We start from the raw sequence: 12,510 nt of genomic DNA, 5'->3' as shown, positions 1-12,510 counted from the left end.
TAACAACAATTTCGTCTTTCATATATCTTTTTTTTGTTTATTAAAATTATATTCTGCAAGTTGCAATGTTGTAAAGGAAATTCAAACATTACGGAAGCATGTTTCTTGAAATTTTGGTCTCATTCTCCCTGTCAGCAAAAATAAGCAAATCAAAAAACCCTTTTATGCACTGTTAGAAATTTCTCGAAAAAAAATGGTTAAATAACAATTTAATTATTTTACCATATTCAAACAAAACAGTCAAATAATCATAAATATGATGGTATTTGAACTGTTAACTGAGAGAAAAACCGCTTTTGCCGCTTATTCTTTTACCTAATACGGTTAAACAATCAGAATTTTATCGCACAAAACTATGTCTACCTATGGAAGTTATTTAGTTCCTTACAGCTGGGTACATATTATGGGTATATACATATACACAATAATAATTAAAGTTTAGGACAGTAGTATAAGGGGCACTTTGGCTTCCGGAAGTGACGTCACTCCGGAAAGCCAAAGTTTCCCCTTATACTACTTAGCGCGTAAAACCTGATTGCTAATTAAATCTGATTTTCGGGATGTTCTTTTAATTAAATATTTGTCTATTTTTAACTATATTATTTTAATTTATTGTCTTTTTTAGTGAAATAAATGTTTTTAATTATTTTTTAGTAAAATAAATGTATTTAAGTTCTTTTTTTTTACAGTTAAAATTGTATTTTTAATTAAATACGCGTATTTACTACTTTATTCATTGCATATTATAATATTAAAAATAATATTCATTGGTGTTTCTTTCGGAAGAGATGGAAGAATCTGAGAGTTTAAGACTCTTAATAATTTCTATGATAATAAACGAATATTGTCTAAACGCATATTTGATCGAAAATAATTGCATCGCGCACCTGCCGCATAAATTCGTTTCATCTTTGAACGAAATAATTGCAAAGCGCATGCTATTTTATAAACGTAATAAATATAATAAAAAACGTAATAAATATAATAAAAAATATCTCTCCAGATGTCTCTTTTTTTATTGTTTTTAAATAAAAAATTTGTGGAAGAGGAATCTGGAAAAAATTTCAGTGATAATAAATGAGTATCAACTAAACGCATCTTTGATCGAAATACTTGTAACGTGCTTGCAATTTTAATAACGTAATAAATATAATTAAAAAACTTTTCCAGAATTCTCTTGATTATTTATTTATTATTTTTTTGTTTATTAAATACAATTTTATGAGAAAGGAATCTACAGAGAAATTTGAATGATAATAAACTAAGTATCAACGAAGAGCATCTTTAATCAAAACAAGTGTAACCGGTTCGAGCCACGTCAATGAATTTTTACCCGAATCATATAAGGGAAATAGTCATTTACCCAAGCGGGAATCGAACCCCCAACCTTTGCCTTTGCAAAAGAGGTCGGGGGATAGTGGTTGTCGTCTAAACCACTATCCCACGACCTCTTGGTGTATCTGTCACCATAAATCAAAGGAACTAAACATTTGAGGATAACCAGGGAGTTAAACCGGTAGGGCCAACTACTTCACTTCACTTTACCCTCCTTCACTTCTTCTAGTATGCAAATTATATTTATAAATTTGCATGATAAACTTTGAATGGAATCGTGAACTGTAAGTTGAAGTTAAAGTCTTGGAAGTACATGGTATAAATATTGCGAGAATCAAGAGCGTACATGTACTGCGTTGTCTGCAGTGGTCCCGCTACGTTCTCCACGTAGAAAAAACATCTATTCTCTTTGGATTTCATATTATGGGTAAGTTGCATTTTAAATTTCTTTTTAGTAGTTAATTTCTATTTTTAAGTTGCACGCAATATTTTTTTATATAAATAAAATAGTATTAGAAATTTAAATTAAATTTTAAAGAAGTAGTATATTTTGTAAAATGTTCTTATCTTTCTAAACGATAGACTGTGACAATAATAAATGTAAAACTCATACCTTGTATTACTTTAATTTTTAAGTAAAATGTTTTATGCTTTTAAGTTTTACTATCCTACTGCTTCTCAGTGTATGTATAAACCTGCAAAATACGTAGTGTTACTTTAAATTATAGCTTGACTGACGAGTAAAGGTGGACTGTGCGCAATATTTACAAAATTTTCTTTGTAACGAAATTGTTGATCCAATATTTTCATTGCTCTCTAATAACAGTGGGCTTTTGTAATGCTTCACTCTTAATGTCACTTTAAATAAATAATAATAATATTAAAATAAGTATAATATTTAAATAATTTTAAATTTAAATGCTCTATCTCGCATATTGTTTAAAAAAAATACTCTTACTACTATGAAACTTTTCACTGTCAATATTTATGTAGATATAAACTGTGAAAAGCTTTAAAGGTTATTTTAAATCTCCTCCTAGGAGTCTGAAGTGTATTCAAAGTAACTTTAGAATGTCTGGAAAATCCTTATCCCAAGAATTCGAAGAAAACGATTTTGTTGTAAGGAAAAATTTTATTTTTAAAATTAATAGTACATGCTAAATCCGTACGATGTAAATAATTTTAACTAAATTATTTTAGCCTTGCAGTCCGGATACTCAGTGGTTTCTAGAATTACCGGACAATGAAATCTTAGATCCCCACGTACAGTCTTTTTTAGAAAATGAGGACCTAGAGTTAGATGAGATGGAGTTAGATTTCCTTGAACGCGAAGATTTTTTCCTTCAAACTGGAGGTGGATCAATTAATAGGCCTTCAACCTCAAATCAAAACGTAAGAACTAAAATTTTGCATTAAACTTAACATATCTTAAAAAATAAGTAAAAATTGATTTTTTTTTTTTTTTTTTTTTTTTTTTTTAAATTTAGGATTTGGTGGAGTTTGATGTAAAAGAAAATAGAAAGCGGACTATAAAGAAATATAACGGGGAAGAAATAGATTATCAGATAATATTTAATTTACAATCAAGAAGTAATATTTCGATATTAGAAGTAGAGGAAGGAGTCTTACAATTGTTTAATAGAATAATTCAACGCTCAACACAATTTCTCAACCCCGGAGATCTTATTAGGATATGTGTAGATACTACAAGTTTAGACAGCCCTTTATCCACTAAACTTATGCCTGTGTCTGAAATGACACCTGAAAAAATTGTTTCTCAGATTGAGAAAGTCATTATTTCAGGGAAAAAAGTTGATTTAGATTCCTCACTAAAAATTAATATTTTAACAATAAAGCGACCTCTTGGTTCAGGTAGAACCAAAATATTAAACCTACCCTTGAATACAAAATCTAAAAAATCTATAATTGCAATCAACAACCAAGATGAGTTATGTTGCGCAAGAGCTATAGTGGTTGCTGTTGCGTATCTTGAAAACGACCCAAGGAAAAAATATATTAGTGCAGGGAATAAACCTCTTCAAGGTGTTTTAGCAAGAGAATTGCATTGCAAAGCAAATGTTTCTTTAGGACCTTGTGGTCATTCGGAAATAGAAAAATTTGCCCTGCATTTAGATGTTCAAATTAATGTTGTAGACGCTCAAGCTTTTAATAAGGTACGTTATTTAAATATTATTTTTAAGATTCTAAAATTTTTTAACAGGAAACTTATCGGGCTGTATTCTTTTTTAGGTAACCTTCAGCACTCCTGATAAATCAAAAAAAAATTTTTTATGGTTAAAAAAGAATCATTATGATGTAATTACAAAGATGACTGGTTTTTTAGGAACTTCTTATTACTGCTCATACTGTGACATAGGTTATAAGACTAAATCTGCCCACAGATGTAAAAACAAATGCCCTACGTGTTTTTCAGACTCTTGTCTTGTAACCCGCCCCGTAAATTGCCCAGACTGTAACAAGATGTGCCGTTCCTTAGACTGCTTTGAAAGGCATAGAAATGATAACAAAAAGCATCTATCTCTATGTGCGCAATTCGGACTTTGCGGAGACTGCTACAAGGTTTATAAGAAAAAGTTTCCACATATTTGTGGGGAAAATATTTGTAAATTTTGCAAACAATCCTGTATTACATCTGAACATCTCTGTTTTATGAGGCGGACAGAAATATGTCCGCCTTCAGAGAAATACATTTTCTTTGATTTTGAGGTAGATCAGTCGTCGAGTGAACATGAGGTAAATTTCATCATAATGCAGTATATGGACGGAAGAGAGAAGCAGTTTGAAGGATATGATTCCTTAGAAAAGTTTGGAGCCTTTTTATTTTCCCCGCCCCATAAAGGCTATACTGTAATAGCGCATAACATGCAGGGATACGACGGTATCCTTTTGATGTCCTATTTAATTAGACAAACAATAAAGCCAAACGTAATTATGAAAGGATGTAAAGTTCTCAGCCTGACATTGCCCTCGTTGAAAATCAGAATAATTGATTCGCTTAGTTTTTTACCTATGCCACTATCCAGATTGCCAGATGCATTCGGCTTAAAGGAAATTAAAAAAGGATTTTTTCCACATCTTTTCAATACAAGGTAAATATTAATTTCCCATCTAGATATTTCTAAAACAATTTAGAGTATTCCCTTTACGTGTCCTACATTTTAATTTCAGAAATAACCAACAATACGTAGGACCTTTACCTGACCCGGTGCATTTCTGTCCCGATACTATGTCAACCAAAGATAGAAAAACTTTTTTCGACTGGTATAGTTGTCGACAAAAGGAATCTTTTAACTTCCGAAAAGAATTAACAGAGTACTGCAGGTATAAAAATAAGAGTTTTCAAATACTTGACCGCTTTGTTTTAATATCCTCTAATTTATTTTACTATTTCAGATCAGATGTTGATATATTAAGGCGTTGCTGTGTTACATTTCGAGAGGACTTTATTAAACTGACCGGCATTGATCCTTTTCAGCAAATAACCATCGCAGCCGCATGTATGAGAGTTTATTCCACCCTCTTCATAAAACCTCTCTCTATAGCCATAATTCCTCAAAATGGATACGTAAAAAATATTAATACGAGTCAACTAGCCCTAGAATGGTTAGGTTTCATGGAATTTAAAAGCGGTAAGAAATCGAGTTTTTTTTATAGAGAGCTGTACTGTCATTTTTTATATTTATTCTGTCATTCTTAAAAGTATTTTTTTTTCAATTTCAGGTCGCACTATTCAGCATTCGAGAAGAGAAACAGGTGAAGTTAAGATACTGAACCGATATGTTGATGGTTTTCACAAGGAAAGTAACACTGTCTATGAATTTTACGGATGCTACTATCATGGGTGCACTAAATGCTTTCAACCTTCTACAATTCATCCCACCATAAACAAGCCGATGTGGAAATTGGAATGTGAAACAAAAGAAAGGAAGGAGGCCCTCAAAAAAGCTGGTTATATTGTGACCTACGTGTGGGAGCATGACTTTAGAGAAAAAAAGAAAAATAACCAAGAACTTAAAGAATGGCTGTTAGGATTTAAGGTAGTTATTTTTCTTATTTCTATTTTTTAAATCAATTCGGTATTTGCCTGTTACACAAAGGTCGATTCTTATATTTTACAGTGCATACCTAGATTGAACCCCCGATCAGCTTTTTACGGAGGAAGAACGGGAGTCTCCAAACTTTATCACTGTGCCGAAGCCCCAGAAAAAATAAAATACATAGATTTCACAAGTCTTTATCCTTACGTAAATAAATATTGCTTCTATCCGGTAGGGCATCCTACTATAATTACAAATAATTTCAAATCAATTGACAACTACTTCGGGTTAATTTTGTGTACGATACTTCCCCCCAAAAATATCTTTCATCCTGTTCTACCTGTTAGATCGAAAGGTAAACTGATATTTGGTCTATGTCAGACCTGTATAGAAACGAGGAAAAATCCTCCCTGCGATCATACTCAAAGTGAAAGATCATTAACAGGTACTTGGACCACAATAGAAGTGCAAAAAGCAATTTCTTTGAATTACAGTTTGCTAGAAATTCACGAAATTTACCATTTTAATGATAGGAGCGATAGTCTGTTTAAACCATATATAGATCTATTCCTGAAAATCAAACAGGAGTCGTCGGGTTGGCCCTTAGGGTGTGAATCGGAAGAGGAGAGAGAAGTATACATTACAGATTATTTGAAAAGAGAAGGAATACTTCTGGATGCCAACAATATTAAGAAAAATCCAGGGTTAAGAGCTCTTACGAAATTAATGTTGAATTCTTTCTGGGGTAAATTTGGCCAAAACGAAGATAAGCTACAAACAGTATTTGTATCTTCACTTCAAGAATTTAACAAATATTTTTCGAGTGAAGAATTTGAGGTTAGCTTCTTTTCTATTTCTTAACTCATAGTTTTACCTTAGCACTGTTAAAACTTTTGTATTCTATCTTTCAGATTCATAATGTTGCTTTTCCGACTGAAGAGATTGCCATGATACAGTATAAAATTAAGAGAGATTTTGTGGAGAGTAATTCCCGTGGTAATGTCTTTATTGCGGCCTTTACGACAGCCTATGCCCGGTTGAAACTACTGGACACTTTATTAGACCTGGACAAAGCTGTGCTGTACTATGACACTGATAGCGTGATATACATTTCAAACGGAGGAAACGATCCAGAGATAGGAAACTACCTTGGAGATTTTACAGACGAATTAGATGGATCCCATATACGAGAATTCGTAGCTGCAGGACCAAAAAACTACGGATATGAAACTGCGACTGGAAATACTGTCTGCAAAATCAGAGGATTCACCTTAAATTATCAGAACTCTTGTAAGTTGAATTTTCAGTGTTTAAAAGACGTTGTTGTTAACGGCAATAGGAAACCAATTGTAACTGAAAATGTAAAATTTAGAATTAACGTAAAGGAACTTAAAATTCAAAACAAGGAGGAAACTAAACAATATTCATTTAGTTTTGATAAACGTGCTGTTGTTGATGATTTTTGGACAGTACCATATGGGTACGATTTGTCAAATACAAAATGAATGATTTTTGTAAAATACGGAATTTAATTCTGTTAATTTGTATTTTTTTCTTTGTCATAATAAAATGAAAATTGCTTAATTTTGAGTTTGTCTGATTTATAATTAAGAATTTTATTAATTTACAAATGTTGTTTTGAAACTGCAATTTTTTGTTTGTGGTACTTTGAAAGTAATTTATTTCAAAGTTGTGTTTTGTATATTTAATTAAAAGTGATAAGGAAATGAAACAAACACAAATAAAATAGCCAATAAATTTAGAGTTTAATCCATGAATTTTTTCTAGCATACATTACAGGTTTTCTTGCAGGTTTTGTTACAGTTTTACGGACTTCATACAATTTTCTGTTGACATCTAATGTAGCAGGGAAATTAACATTTTTTAAAATTTTCAAAAAGGTAGTGCGCCCATTTGGAGCGTTCTTTCTATTTCGTAATAAATCATTCACTAAGTGTACAATACTTGTTTTTGGAATGACTTGTTCTTTGTGAATAATTTCACCTTTGTTATTCCACTTCAATATGTCTTGACCACGCAAAAATTGGAATATTTCTTTAGCAACTTCATGATAACGTTTAGGAGCCGTTCTCAAAATTTGTCCTTCGAAGTCTGAATTTTCGTCTTTCACGTTTGTTTTTTCGACTGTTTCTTCTGTTCGTTCTGGAATCTGCTCAGATTGTTCTGGAGGTATAGATACTTCAGGATCTCTTGATAAATTAACCTTGTCATGAGTTAACTCAGTATATTTTTGTAAAATTTGTAGATAAAGAGTAGTTTTCTCATGATCCGCTAAATCTTTTCTTTCTAAAATATGTTTCATCTGTTTATCCAAATCCGATAAATAATTCGCCTGCATTTGATCGTGTGGGATTAACACAAATTTCTTGCTAAACTCCATGAATTACTGAACTTAATATTGATAGTGCAGCAGGTAATAAGATAGAAAGAAAACCGCTTCCTTGTTGAATTAAAATTTTTCGTTTTTTATATAATGGTACTTTTTTATTTGATAGTTTTCTTAAACTTCTCTTATGAAACGAAAGTTTATTTGTCTGCTTTTTTGTTAAAGGGACGTTTCCACGGACAACATTTAAAATACATTCGCACACAGATTTAATAACTTTATTGGTAGATTTTTTCAGAATGTCTTTTGGGTTATTACTTTTTGATAACTTTTTAAGAACTTGTAGAGTGTGCACTGTACACGTCGACATCTTATTGCGAAATGAAAATATATCACCTGAATTGGTAATTTATATAAGTTTTAAAAATATTTTTTCCATTTTCAGCTTTTTATGAATTACAGCGCTTAGTCAGGGTTAATCATTCCATTTTAGGGATGTTGATACCAGTAGTAGCATTTACTATTGTGTACTAATTTACGGCCTTATAAATAAATCAAAGAACGTTTCTTTTGTTCTGATTCTATTCAAAAGAGTTCTATTTTGGTTGATAAACATAATATGTATCACCAGGAAACATACCTGTTCTCACGCGGAAATTATCGTCTGTATCACTTTTCAGATCAAGCAGTAAATAATGAAAAGGTTTCGATGTGGCATCTTCATAACTTTCTCTAAAAAATTTTACTTTTGAAGGATACAGTTGTTTTCCTAAATGCATTGCCTGTGATCTATCTCTTGGGTTTTTGAATAAAACTATATAATGAGAATTTAACGATATTTCGCGCATTTCTTTTCCCTTGTGAAAGATATTTTGAATCAAAAAAATGATGCTGAGCCCTTGGTGGTGTGACATTTTAGTAAACATTTTAGTTAATTTGGAATCATTTCCCAATTCACTCATTAGATCATCTATTACAATTAAAGTATTTGTATAAGTATGTAAATTAGACGGTATGCCTTCGTGAAACGTAATATTGGGCATTTCAGAATATAACTTTTGATAAGCACCATAACACCACAAAATAGTTTTAGGAAATGGATGTATCATTCGAAAATCAATGAGTTTCTTAACGTAATGTGTCTTCCCACATCCTGATGGACCCGCCACAATCATATTTAGGGGATGTCGAAGCTTTAGAATCTCATCCATTGGAGACATAATTTTCCGGCCAATTAAAAGTAATTAATATTAAACTGTCGATTTGTTGCTTTTATGTCACAATATCCCTTAATACAAATAAATATATATAAAACTGATAGTTTATAAAAAATATTTTTTGAATTAAATATAAAATATTTTTATAATTTGATAAATAAAATACAAGTTGCTTAAATCATAATTTATTGAACATAAATCATTCTTACACCATATTTCTTCTTTACATACTGATACATACGAAAATCATTCTTTTTGGATACAGATAATTTGCTAATAATTGAATACATAGAATTTCCTTGGCACCGCTTTACAATGAAATAAATACAATAGGGTCCACAAACATTCGAAGACATTGATTGAAAAGTAATCGAATTCCAACATGTATTGTGATACTTGGATACATATTCTTCTATTACTTTTCCATGAAAAGTCGGCGTTTGTCCATACGAGTCAAAGAACTCTAAATCATTGAACTCGTTAACGTACATCGCTAGCCAGTGAGATCCGGGTCCTGATGAGATATCTTGATTCACAACTACACATGATTTTGCTTGTAAGATAGGAATGGTATCTGCCGCAAAAACACCTCGGAAATAAGGGGCTGTTGTCTTGTCTTTAGACAAAATATTGGTAATTTGTATTCCATCCATTATCAATTTCCAAAATCGTAAAGCACGTTTCTTGATTTATTAATTTCAATTAAATTTTCGAATTCTGCGAATACAATAACACATACAGTTTCTATCAAAGGTTTACTGAATTTCATTTCTAGACGTAGGTTGCTATGTTTGATGAGATTCAAATGCTCTCCGTCACATAAATCCGGTGATAGATCAAACCCATAAAGTGCGTTACCGTTCGGATAATCCTCTCTAGAAATATAAATACCTCTATTTTGACCCATTCTTTCAGCTCCCATGAACAAACTCTGATATGCCCGAATAAATTTATTTTGTTCAAAGTTCAATTCAAAAGGATTGTGAGGCGTAGGTTGACCGTCAACATAAAGTCCAATAAAGTTTAAGTCAAAATGTTTGAACTCATACGGAGATTTATTAAAACTACCATGAAAAGCTTCGTTGTCAACGCATCCAATTACAACTCTTTTAGGAATTTGGCCTACAAAAATATTGTCTTGTACTATAGACATATTACCTTTCGGTATAGAATATACTTTACATACCACTCTATTGATGGGGTATTTTGCTGTGCTTTTCTCTAGGGCCTTAGCATGCCCTACAAGGACTCCAGGGTGAACTCTTACTTTCCTCATGAATAAGGACACGTGATCTAACACTACTTTAAATCCATTCTTTCCCATCAAACAAAATTGAGGTTTGCTTCGTATTAACTTAATTTTTAAATCTACTAAATTTAACATAAGTCTTTCTTGATGAAAAATATCGCTGTGTATACATCCAATCATGTCAACAGACGTGCTTCCTTTGAAAAACGCAGATCTTTTTTTTAAACCCTCTTCAGAATCCTTATAAAATAATTCGGAGGTTAGCTGGGATGTTTTACTGTCGTAGCCATGATTAAGTAATGTTTCAATGTAGGAACGATAAGGATATGTATTACTTGAATTAGATATTAAACGATCATTTAAAGTTATATCTACTTGCGAAAATAATGAGTGTAAAAACAGATTTATTGGACCAATTTCATCATTTTCTAAAATAGGCTTATTATCTGATTTTACAATTTTCGCTCGGACATAGAGTTGGGTTTGACTGAGATCTATGTAATCTTCCGTATTTCCCGAGACATGAAATTCCACAGGGGCGTTATCAAACACGTTTGACACCGGGTGATACTCTACCCATTGCCCACTTTGAATAACGGTTTGCGTTGCGGGTAAGTTGAAAAGCTCTAATTCAGATTTAACGCATTCGGGAGAATCTTTTAATAAAAACGACATTATGGATCAAAAATATCCCGTCCTTTCACTTTCCTTATTTTTGAACGAATGATTTTTTTCTGCTTTTTACGCTTCCTTTTATACTTGCCTTTTCCAACCATCGATTGAACTTTATCGATAGCTTTCTGGGCTAAATTTTTTCCACCTTCTTTGCTTCTTGCTTTCATAGCATCTTTAAAATTTTGACCAGATAGTACATCAGCTGCTACACGGGTTCCAGTTCTTAATGCTTCTTTTCCTACTGTTTTGGTTCCTTTTATTAAAAAAGGAAGAGCAGATCTGAATAAACGTCTAAATAATCCACCAAGACCGTATCCTTTTTGAAAAGGAATTCCTTTATAGTAGGGCAATCCTTGACCATTTTGACCCGCATAATGCTCTTCGAATTTTTTTGAACAACACACATAAGGTACGCTCATCTTGAAGACTTTTGTTTAAATGACAGTTAAAATTGTTTGTGTGTATATTTAAAGTATTTGCTTAGTTCTGAAGTGTAGAACTAATATCACTTTCCCTCTTTCAAACGAAACAAAATCCCCTGAGTGAAATCGGATTTCTATATCAATTGTTTGAAAAGATTGACGGATCACAGGTAAGTATTGGGGTCTATCGTAATATTGACTAATTACATCACCATCTTGCGCTTTGACCCTGACTAATCTCAAGAGGGGGGCTTGTACATTTCCCACTATTTGAGGAGAAACAATATCCGTATAGACGTAGAAAAAAGAATATGCAGTTTGGACATCGGCTGGAAATTCACTTTTCATAGTTCCTCGAATAATTGTATTTTGGGGGAAGCCTAACAAAACACTTAGATTTTCTAAATGTAGTGCTGCTCCTTGAACTACATTGATTTTAACCCGTTTTGTAACTTTGTTATACATTAAAGTAAATTTACTTGGATTTTTTGGTAATATTAACTGAATTGCAGATACAAGATCGTACATTGATTCGTAATATGCTGCTTCGATCGTCTGCTTATGCAATTTTCCATCTCCAGTACTATAGTAAAATGTATTATTTGTATGATTCACATTAAGCCACGAATGAGGATAAATGATTTCAGACAAACCCACTTCCCATTCTCCATTTAAATTTATCGGTACAGGCAGTTGCGTAGTAAAATGGGATATTTTATTTTCTTGAAAATAATGCGTAGAGCTGTCGGAAGGTAGTGTCACATAGAAAGACATTTTTACAAATGATACGATTATATTAAACAATTATATTTTATAGTAGTTTGACGTCAGTCACCCAGTCGTTAAATTTATCCGGATATCCTAGAAATTTTACAAAATATTCAATCCTTCCGCCTCTTTTCCTTTTCCTAATGATCTTTTCAACGGGGTAAAAACCGGAATCTGCTACTTTTTGTAATTCTTCGCTATAAAATGTTCCTTTTATATTTTCATCCATTAAATCTTTGATTTTATATACAGTAGGATTTCTTGGAATTACGTGAGTAATAGTAAATAACTCTCTCGTCCAGTTTTGCTCGTAGCCTTTTTCAAAATGACCCTTTTCTCTGCTAACACGAACTGTATCTCCTACTTTAAAACTTATTACTGGTTTTCTGAGCATATGTAGATCTCCATATAAATTCTGCCACACTTTTCCTTGATTTGC

General features: G+C 32.0%; 4 protein-coding genes across 4 annotated transcripts in view; 3 read left to right on the top strand and 1 right to left on the bottom strand.

Annotated features, from left to right (window-relative positions):
• Positions 1-12,510, top strand: part of LOC107447225 (sodium/calcium exchanger 3) — a 297,552-nt gene that overhangs the window by 19,666 nt on the left and 265,376 nt on the right. The gene's annotated exons all lie outside the window — the stretch shown is intronic.
• On the top strand, positions 463-4,567 carry LOC147808008 (uncharacterized). Its single transcript, XM_087165768.1, has 5 exons — positions 463-1,762; positions 2,376-2,454; positions 2,536-2,727; positions 2,823-3,509; positions 3,586-4,567. The coding sequence occupies exons 2-5, from the start codon at positions 2,407-2,409 to the stop codon at positions 4,447-4,449; spliced, it is 1,791 nt and encodes a 596-aa protein (XP_087021894.1). The 5' UTR covers positions 463-1,762; positions 2,376-2,406; the 3' UTR covers positions 4,450-4,567.
• Positions 4,465-6,976, top strand: LOC147808007 (uncharacterized). The gene is made up of 5 exons (XM_087165767.1): positions 4,465-4,677; positions 4,750-4,985; positions 5,077-5,393; positions 5,475-6,230; positions 6,305-6,976. Exons 1-5 carry the CDS (start codon positions 4,583-4,585, stop codon positions 6,896-6,898), a joined length of 1,998 nt encoding a protein of 665 aa, XP_087021893.1. The 5' UTR covers positions 4,465-4,582; the 3' UTR covers positions 6,899-6,976.
• On the bottom strand, positions 9,613-10,881 carry LOC147808006 (uncharacterized protein F54H12.2-like). Its single transcript, XM_087166821.1, has one exon. The coding sequence runs from the start codon at positions 10,879-10,881 to the stop codon at positions 9,613-9,615; it is 1,269 nt and encodes a 422-aa protein (XP_087022947.1).

This window comes from Parasteatoda tepidariorum, chromosome 6, assembly GCF_982258835.1.
Source record: "Parasteatoda tepidariorum strain Cologne lab strain chromosome 6, Ptep-v5.0, whole genome shotgun sequence".
NCBI classification, from domain to species: Eukaryota; Metazoa; Arthropoda; class Arachnida; order Araneae; family Theridiidae; genus Parasteatoda; species Parasteatoda tepidariorum.
Note: the sequence above shows the minus strand (reverse complement) of the source record. Positions and strands in the feature narration are given on the sequence as shown.

Bases quoted from the DNA above. Each gene is read 5' to 3' on its own strand.
- LOC147808006 (XM_087166821.1), bottom strand. From the start codon at position 10,881: ATGTCGTTTTTATTAAAAGATTCTCCCGAATGCGTTAAATCTGAATTA.
- LOC147808007 (XM_087165767.1), top strand. From the start codon at position 4,583: ATGTCAACCAAAGATAGAAAAACTTTTTTCGACTGGTATAGTTGTCGA. The intron at 4,678-4,749 runs GTATAAAAATAA...TTACTATTTCAG, and splicing joins GAATTAACAGAGTACTGCAG to ATCAGATGTTGATATATTAA. The intron at 5,394-5,474 runs GTAGTTATTTTT...TATATTTTACAG, and splicing joins AATGGCTGTTAGGATTTAAG to TGCATACCTAGATTGAACCC.
- LOC147808008 (XM_087165768.1), top strand. From the start codon at position 2,407: ATGTCTGGAAAATCCTTATCCCAAGAATTCGAAGAAAACGATTTTGTT. The intron at 2,728-2,822 runs GTAAGAACTAAA...TTTTAAATTTAG, and splicing joins CTTCAACCTCAAATCAAAAC to GATTTGGTGGAGTTTGATGT. The intron at 3,510-3,585 runs GTACGTTATTTA...ATTCTTTTTTAG, and splicing joins ACGCTCAAGCTTTTAATAAG to GTAACCTTCAGCACTCCTGA.